This window comes from Helianthus annuus, chromosome 11, assembly GCF_002127325.2.
Source record: "Helianthus annuus cultivar XRQ/B chromosome 11, HanXRQr2.0-SUNRISE, whole genome shotgun sequence".
NCBI classification, from domain to species: domain Eukaryota; kingdom Viridiplantae; phylum Streptophyta; class Magnoliopsida; order Asterales; family Asteraceae; genus Helianthus; species Helianthus annuus.
This window is the reverse complement of record NC_035443.2, coordinates 30,924,907-30,934,871: the sequence shown is the minus strand read 5'-3', so window position 1 is coordinate 30,934,871 and position 9,965 is coordinate 30,924,907. Positions and strand designations below refer to the sequence as shown.

At 34.7% G+C, this 9,965-nt stretch overlaps 1 protein-coding gene across 1 annotated transcript; it reads right to left on the bottom strand.

The window, feature by feature from the left end:
- Positions 1 to 5,398: 5,398 nt before the first annotated feature.
- Positions 5,399 to 6,199, bottom strand: LOC110888036. Its single transcript, XM_022135581.1, has one exon. The coding sequence runs from the start codon at positions 6,197 to 6,199 to the stop codon at positions 5,399 to 5,401; it is 801 nt and encodes a 266-aa protein (XP_021991273.1).
- Between the last annotated feature and the right edge of the window lie 3,766 nt (positions 6,200 to 9,965).

Below are 9,965 nucleotides of genomic sequence, written 5' to 3'. Positions count from 1 at the left end.
ATTCGCTGAATTGTTCCGAACTCATAATGAAGATGAACTAAAAAGAAAGGTTGCTGAGAAAGTCAGTGAAGGAGGTATTCCAAGAACTCTAACAAAAGAAGAACTTCGCGAGGAGAGGAAGAAATGGTTTAAGCCTATGGTGGAAGAAAGAAAGTTTAAACGTCCATTGAAATTCTTCACCAGTCATCCTGACCAATCCCTCGGAGACATTCTGTCTTGGGGATATCTTGAAGACTTGAAGGTGTATGCGATCAAAAGAGAATTCGGAGTTCAATACTTCAAGTTTGTGAAAGATTTGAAGACACTACCTTGGTGGGATATAGAAGAACTTATGAAAACAAAGAATATCCAACAGTGTCTATGGGGTCCTGAAGTGAGGTATCATGAGCAGAAGCTTTGGTAATTCATACGTGGTCAAGCTAGAGCAGGTTTTCCTGAATGGAAACCTCATTATCCGAAGCGTACTATAATAGTTGACCCAGTAACTGGAGAGAAAGACATCACGCTGCATGTTAAACGTCCAAGATGTATGAAAAATATGCCTCTGAAAACAAGACTTCTACAAAGACTTCAAAGGTTTGACATATGATCCTCAAACATGTCAGGCGGTGATTGCTCTGCAAGACAAAGATGGTGCTTGGAGGCGTATATATTTGATTGATCCAATGTGGCTAGTTAACTGCTCGAAAAAAGACATTGAGTGCTTGTTTTTCAATAAGATCGTGTATTACGAAGCTGACAAAGTACAAGCACTGCAATATCAGAAGTTGGTAACTGTGTGCTTTGAAAAAGACACCAACTCAGGCCACTATTGGAAGCCAAATTGGAGAGATCTCGAGCTTGAAGAATTCCTGAAAGAAGAACGTCACAATGAAAGAATGGATCAGAAAATGGCTGAAGCTGCAAAGAGAGCAAGATGGAGATTGGGATTAGGGACATTTGAAACTAACCAAACACTGATTAAAAAAGAGGAAAGAAAGATTCCCAGATGGTCAAAGTTCTTCGATGGATGTAAAGAATATCATGAATGGTGAATAAAGAAAGGAAGGATCGAGTGACAAGAAAACTTAGCGCAAAGAGAAGCAGAAAGGAAGTAGAAGCAGAGAGAGAAGATACAGAAAGAAGAATTAATGAAGACTATACAAGAAGACGACTACAGCTACGGAGTCTGTGAATGCATATGTTTGTAGCTTCCGTCTTGTATTGAGTCTTAGTTTAATGTTTAATGTATCTAATTGTATGTTATTCGTTACGAACTGAAGGTTTTGTGATGTAACAGTCCCTTCGTACGAAGGGACATTGTCAACAACAAGATATCAAGAACACAAAGACTTTATTACGACACCAGTCGGCGTGCTTGAATCCAGAGATTACAAAACAGAAACCGGCAAAATTACCGGCTTAAACAAACAACCCAGATCAAGAATGATCTGTTACAGAACCGAGACCAAAAACGATCTCCATACGACTGAAAGAAAGAACCAGACTAGAAGGTTCTGAATGAGAAAGATAAGCCTGCAATGATATGGCTGTCAATGTTGTTGTTGTCTTGAACTCAAGCCAGCGTCCCCTTTTAACGAGCAAGGGCTTCAGCCCTAAGCACAAGCGGCCCAAAGAAAATAGCCCAGCAGCTCTCAAAAGCCCATAAAACAGCAACGGTAACATGCAAAAAAAAAGGAAAGGATTGATTAAATTGATAGGTACAAAGAAGGAAAATATTTAATTGAAAAGAAAAGGATATTACGTATATTTCAACACCCCCCCCTCAATTCAGTATGCAAAACAGTTGAACAGGCCAAGTTTATCACAAACCTTGTCGTGAGCTTGAACGAGCAGCCCTTTTGTAAATACATCTGCCGTTTGATCTTCAAACGCGACACTAACAGTTTTAATAACACCTTTTGAAATTTTTTCTCTTAAAAAGAAGAGATCAATTTCAAAATGCTTTGTACGATCGTGAAAAACAGGATTAGCAGCTATTGAAATAGCAGCTGTATTATCACAGAAAAGAGACACAGGAAGTTTGGCGTCAATTTTAAGTTCATTTAAAATGTTAAGGAGCCAAATGATTTCACTTGTCACAGCACACATAGCACGATATTCTGCCTCAGCAGAAGATCTAGAAATGGTAGACTGCTTTTTGCTTTTCCATGAAATAAGAGAGTTACCTAGGAAGACACAAAAACCTGTGATAGACTTCCTAGAGTTAACACATTTGCCCTAGTCAGAATCAGCAAAGGCTTTAAGTTCTAAGGAATCCCCTTTTTTAAATAACAAACCTTTTCCAGGAGAGCCCTTAAGATATCTTAAAAGTCTTAAAGCAATTTTAAAATGAGCATTAGTGGGACTGTGCATATGTTGACTTAGATATTGAACCAATAGGCAATATCCGGTCTAGTATGTGAAAGGTATATTAGTTTTCCCACTAATTTTTGATAAACAGAAATATCAGGTAAAGCTTGATTATTTTTTTCACATAAATGGGTTAAAATATGATTAGGTTCAATGGGACTGTTAACTGGTTTACACCCAGTCAAACCATATTCAGCAAGTAAGTCAAGACAATATTTCCTTTGCGATAAGCATAGGCCATCTTTGGTTTTGAAAACCTCAATCCCAAGGAAATATTTTAACATTCCCAAATCCTTAATTAAGAATTTAGATTTAAGAAGGGATTTAATTTTAGAAATCTCAGTAGAACAACTACCAGTGATGACTATATCATCCACATAAACAAGTAAAACAATAAACGCAGATTTACTTATTTTGACAAACATGGAGTGGTCACACTTACTTTGTTCAAAACCAAGTTCAATTAAAACATCAACAAGCTTCTCATTCCACATCCGAGGAACTTGTTTAAGACCATAAAGGGATTTTTTAAGTTTACAAACTTTATTAACATGATTGGGATTATAACCATCAGGAAGGGTCATATAAACCTCTTCATCTAAATTACCATATAGGAAAGCGTTATTTACATCTAGTTGATGTATATCCCAACCTTTGTTAATAGCAACAGTTAGAACACATCTAACTGTAACCATTTTCACAACCGGTGAAAATGTTTCAAAGAAGTCTATACCCTCCTTTTGACTAAAACCTTTGGCAACAAGTCTAGCCTTGTACCTTTCTATTTCGCCTGAGGCTTTATATTTGATTTTGTAAATCCATTTACAGCCTATAGCTTTCCTATTGGGAGGCAAATCGACTATTTCCCAAGTATCATTCCTATGTAAGGCTTCTAATTCATCATTCATGGCAGTAACCCAATTGTTATCAGATTTAGCTTCAAAATAGTTTCTTGGTTCACAACTCTTATTAAGCATCGAAGAAAAACACATACTTTCAGAATCAAGATTAGCATAATTTAACACTTTTTCAAGACCATATTTAACTTTACCATCAATAACAAAGTCATCAAGTTTAGATGGAAATTTTACATTCCTAGAAGATTTCCTTAAAACACTGCTAGGTTGCCCTACGTTATCTCCCTCAAAATTGCTTATGTTTTCCTCAACGTCTAAATCAGTCTCAACCCTACCAGGTTCTAACTCAACATCACTTGGTTGCTGTATATCAGCCCTTCCTAAAGCATTGTCAGAGTTATTAACAGGTTGCTGAGAGTGATTAAGAACTGTAGGATTCATGCTTGTGTTATCAAGGGAGTAGAGTCAGCTTTAGAGTCAGCTTTAGAGTTTTGGGTGTCATTTTGGTCAAATAAGTCAAAAAAAATTAAAGTATTAACTTCAGGATCTGGATCAAGGGAGGTTGTCTTTTCTTTGAACGGGAAAACAGATTCATAAAATCTGACATCCCTATAATAAAACATAATTCTTTGATCTAGACTCCATAGTTTATACCCTTTTTTCTCATTTGAATATCCAAGTAGAACACATTTTTCAGCATGACTATTAAACTTATCATAATTGTTTAAAACAGTGCTAAAACAAAGACACCCAACAATCTTCAGCTGACTCAACACAGGAGCAAAACCAAACACAAGCTCATAAGGAGACCTACCATTTAAGACAGAAAACGGAGTCCTGTTAATCAAATAGGTAGCAGTTAGAATACACTCAGACCAGAATTTAAGAGGAAACCCAGCTTGGAACAATAACGCTCTAGCAACATTTAAAAGGTGCCTATGTTTCCTTTCAACTATCCCATTTTGTTGTGGAGTATGAACACACGAGGTTTGATGAATAATACCATTATTGTAACAAAACTCTTTCATTTGTTTGTTTATAAACTCAGTACCATTATCACTTCTGAACATTATAATGTGTTTACTGAATTGGGTTTTAAGCATATTGAAGAACCCTTTTATATTGTAAAACACTTCATCTTTATTTTTCATAAGACAGACCCAAACAGCTCGTGTGTAATCATCAACCACTGTGAGGAAATATCTAAAGCCATCCCTACTTTGGACCCTATAGGACCCCATACATCAAGATGTACAAGATCTCCTAAAGACTTAGTCTTATGATCACTTAAAGGAAACGGTTCCCTATGTTGTTTTGCCCTATGACATGTTTCACAAGGTTCAAGTTTAACATCCTTTTTAATATCTAGTTTGTCTTTTAAAACATGCAACACAGGTTCAGCAGGGTGGCCTAATCTAGCATGCCAAAGATTAACATCAAGACTAGCATTACACACCTTGTTAGACATAGTAGAATTACCACAGAAATATAGACCATCAAGTTGACTACCAGTCACCAGGACTTTCTTTGTTTGAGAATCCTTAATATAACAATTATGTTCATCAAAAGAAACAGTCAGATTGCAATCTTTGGCAAGTTTATGAACAGAAACAAGATTGACACAATAATCAGGAATAACAAACACATCATATAAGATAACCTTATCACTTAATTTAACATCACCAATCTTAGTTACTAAAGCACTTGTCCCATTGGGATGTTTAACTTTGATGTTATATTCTGTAACATCCATTTGATTTATAAGGTTAGTGTCATCTGTAATCATGTGTTGATTTGCCCCTGAATCAATTATCCACCCAGCCGTTTTCCCATTATTTCTAAAGTTGGAAAAACAATAAGCAGGTTTAAAATCACATGTAGGTTTAAAAACATCAGCGTAACTATTAAAACAGACATAATTAGACCTACCAGCAAAGTTATTGCCTTGAGTTTCACTTCTGGACTTATCATTCAACAGGCTAAGTAATTGCGCAATCTGTTCATTTGTTAAACCATTCACAGTAGACGATGAAGCAGTTTCAGAAGCATCAACAACCACATTATTACTAACCCTGCCTCCCTTAGTACCACTCGTTTTAGATTTCATCCAAGAGGGGTAACCAACCAGTTCATAACATCTCTCAACAGTGTGTCCAGTTTTGTTACAATGTGAGCATTTAAGATTTGGGTTAGGGGGGTCTAACATTTTTCCTTTTTGAATCAAATGATTGACTGGTTTTAACAGCAAAGCCGACTGGATTATTAGATAATTTTTCAGAAAACTTGTTTGAATTCCTGTGAGATTCTTCTCTGGAAACAATAGAGAAGGCTTCCTTAACAGATGGAAGAACTAGCCTAGTTAACAGAGAAGTTCTTACAGACTGGTAAACACTGTCGAGACCCATTAAGAACTGCATCAATTTAATCAAGTGATTGAAATCATTAAATTGTTTGGAAGCATCACAAGTACACGTAGGTAGAGATAGAATTTGATCTAATTGTTTCCACATGCAGTTAAGTTTATGATAATACCCGGATACAGGCATGCCATTTTGAGAAAAGGAATTAATTTTTTGATACAAATTAAAGACCACCGACCCATCAACCTTATCATAAGTTTCTTTTAGTTCTTTCCACACTACAGAGGCAAGCTTAGAATAAACATGACCCAAATATAATTCTTCAGACACAGAATTCAAAATCCATGTAAGAACAATAGAATTACAACGATCCCACTGTTTTCCTAACACTTCATCCGTAGTAGATCTAGCACAGGAGCCATCAATAAACCCTAATTTATTTTTAACTTGTAAAGCCAGGTTCATAGCATTAGCCCAAACATTGTAATTATCGGTGCCTTTCAGTTTAATATTAACAATGGTCAGATTAGTCGAGTCACTAGGATGAAGGTAAAGCGGGTCACCAGCATCAATTTTACTAACAAGGGTGCCACTAGTGGAAACAAGAGAATCATTATTCTTATCAGGCATGATAACAGGCAGTCAAAGAACAGATCAACACAGATAATTAAACAGAAAAACAATTAATCAATAAGAATGCAACAGAGTGAATCCTCTCTGTGTCCCAAATCAAACCGGTCTTTACTAACCAGGTATCAATATGCCTAGACACACTGACACAGTGATGCAAAAAACAGAAAACAGAAGGAAAGGGTCAGAATACGCTCACAGTGGGTGCGAATAACTTCAGTGGATCAGGCTTGTAACCTTCACTTAGGGCTACAAGTAACTGATTAGAAGACAAATATCAAGGTCTGTTGGTTTGCCCTTAACAGAGACCAACGAGACCCCTTCACAGCACAGTAACGAAACCTTGAAATTAGGGTTTGATTCTTCAGTACGACTACAGCAGCCTCCAAGAGAATGAACGCCACCAGACCCGGAATCGGCAGAATCAAACGAAGCTACCAAGACTCCGGAAACCAACAGCGGCTTTCAACTACCAAAACGGATCTGACCGGAAACCCTAGAATGCAGCGGATGACAGAACAGGAACCCCAAGAGCACCTAGTGCTCTGATACCACGTCAACAACAAGATATCAAGAACACAAAGACTTTATTACAACACCAGTCGGCGTGCTTGAATCCAGAGATTACAGAACAGAAACCGGCAAAATTACCGGCTTAAACAAACAACCCAGATCAAGAATGATCTGTTACAGAACCAAGACCAAAAACGATCTCCAGACGACTGAAAGAAAGAACCAGACTAGAAGGTTCTGAATGAGAAAGATAAGCCTGCAATGATATGGCTGTCAATGTTGTTGTTGTCTTGAACTCAAGCTAGCGTCCCCTTTTAACGAGCAAGGGCTTCAGCCCTAAGCACAAGCGGCCCAAAGAAAACAGCCCAGCAGCTCTCAAAAGCCCATAAAACAGCAACGGTAACATGCAAAAAAAGGAAAGGATTGATTAAATTGATAGGCACAAAGAAGGAAAATATTGAATTGAAAAGAAAAGGATATTGTGTATATTTCAACAGACATATTAGTCAGTTCGTACGAAGTCACAACCCACACCCGGTTCGTACGAAGTCACTAGGCAGGTTCGTACGAAGGCATGTTGTCTATATATATGGGTATTGGGGTCTTGTTTTAAACAACTTTTGGCAAACAGAGGGGAAACTTGGTCGAATTGTTTCCAGGCATTGTAACTTCTTTCTACATCAATGAAACAATCTTTGCACGGTCTCTCAGTGATTATCTCAATCTATTTCATGGATTCCGCACTTGCAAGTAGATTCTAAATTCCGATCGGAGCGTTCAAGAACCGAACACGGTCCTCACAAAAAAGTGTGCATTACATTATGCAACTATTAAAACGATCGATGAAAAACATTATTTGTTGTTTTATAATTATAACAATAATGGTACGACGTCGATTCTCATCGAGCATCAGTATTTGTATGAGTACTATCATCAGAATCGTTACTGGTATTCGTTTTTATGGTTTTCGATTTATGTAAAAATAACACATTTAGATATCTTCTTTTGGGTGTATCGCAACACTTTTTTCTTTTTCCGTTCCTATACCGAGTGTTGGTACTGTATCTATTTCGTAACGAACCGAACCGATAAAGACCGAAATGTTATTTTTAACATTGCGTCTATGTTTCCATTTACATTTGTTTAACATCAGTAAGCCTCATCGTGGAGCGCAGGTAGCACGTGTGGGTACCATAGCAAACCAACCCAATACTTATCGAATTCCGTCACACACTCGTGACAACGGGCGAATTGAATCTTGCTAGTTACTATATATTACTATATATTACTATATATTACTAAATGAATTGAAATGAATAGTGATTTTAATATTATAAAAATATATAGTTTTTTTAATATTTTTATTAATATTATTAATATTAATATTAATATTAATAATACTAGTCTTAACCTACCCGCGTTGCGGGCCAGTGGGCATAAAAACGTGCTATCAACGTTGAGGAGATGGGGACGTAAAACCATACTAAGTAACATCAAACAATGACCAAAACCGGGTAAAGCGTAAAAAAACACGAATGTCCAACACAAAGTGACTTATGTGACGTAATACGTAGAAGGAGTCGAATTTATAACGATGTGTATTAGAAAGTGGAGGGGGTAAAAAAAACTTAAAAGACCAAATGTGATCATCAAATACGAATGAAAAAAACATGAGTGCTCAAATGTGACTACACTGTGCTAAATAGCAATGAACGACGAACAAATTCGAGAAAAAACGTAAAACAAAAATTAATAAAAAAACTAAAATTATTTAACCTTTGTGACACAGATTATAAAAACTAAAGTTTTATTACAAAATGAAAAATCATAATGCCCAAAAAAAAGAAAAGAAAAGAAAAAAAAAGAAGATAAAAAGACAAAAAATATACTATTCCTTCGTATGTTATTAAAATTAAAATTAAAATTGAGAGATTTAATAATAATAATAATAATAATAATAGTAATAATAATAATAATAATAATAATAGGATAACAAAAAATTTTTATATAAAATATTAAAACTGAAATTAAGAGATAATAATAATAATAATAATAATAATAATAATAATAATAATAATAATAATAATAATAATAATAATAAGGATAAGGATAAGGATAACAAAATATTTTAAATAAATATAAAAATATAATTATGAAGTTGAAGGAGAAATTGCCACGTGGCATTAACTATAGTCTTTTATTAATATTAAACTAGATTATTAGACCCGTGTACTACACGGGTTTAAGGATATAAATTATATTCTCTTCAAAAATTTACATAAGTGAATTTTTTTACCATAGATAACACAATAATTGGTCATGTGTAAAAACCGATTATTTGAGAAACACACCAACTTTACTTAGAAATTGTTCTATACTTTTATTTATCGTAATGACAAAACATAAAGCGAGAGAAAACTGTATTCTTTTCAATTTAAATGGAATCCTTCTATTTCGCGGTATTAAACGAAATCTAGGGATAAACGTTCAAGTGCAAGTATTAGTTCCGGATAATATGAGTGTCTCAATAACCTGGTCACCCAGTGATAGAACCTGTAGTCGAGTTCCATTACATAAACGATTCTTTCGATCAATATTTCTTGATAACGTCACTGGAACACTGAACTTTGGTAATTATCAATGGTTTGGCAAGCCTAAAAATATAACTCCATTTAGGACATCCGGTGAGTATAGACTTGCTTCAAAATCATTATGAAGATATTCTATCCTTAAACCCATTTATTACACGAGTCTAATAACATTAAAAGTGTTTTCAAAGCACGGAAGTAAACTGGTTTTCAAATATCGGATTAACCCATTCTTTACCATTTTTATTATTATAATATAAAATTATAATTTATTTAATAGATGTTTTAAACATATAGTAAAAAAATCATTTTAAAGAATAAGATGTTATCACATTGACATTATTTGAAATTGTTTATTATAAGTAGAGTTACTAATAATTAACTATATATTTTAGATAAATCAAAAGTAAATAGTCATTATCTAAGTATTTGTTAGTATTAAGTTGTTAAGGATTTTTTTATTGTTTTGTATTAATTAATTAATTAATAATAATAGTAGTAGTAAATTGAATAAAAGAATGCCATGTGGCATTAAGTTGCTCTTGTTTTAGTATAAGAATGCCATGTGGCATTAATCATACTTTTTTATTAGTATTAGATATAATAAGAGAAAGTATAATGTACATTACGGCTTAACCTACATAACGTACGCGACCAAATTACGC

What these genes read in the sequence shown, in the direction of transcription:
- LOC110888036 (XM_022135581.1), bottom strand. Translation starts at nt 6,199, where the DNA reads ATGCCTGATAAGAATAATGATTCTCTTGTTTCCACTAGTGGCACCCTT.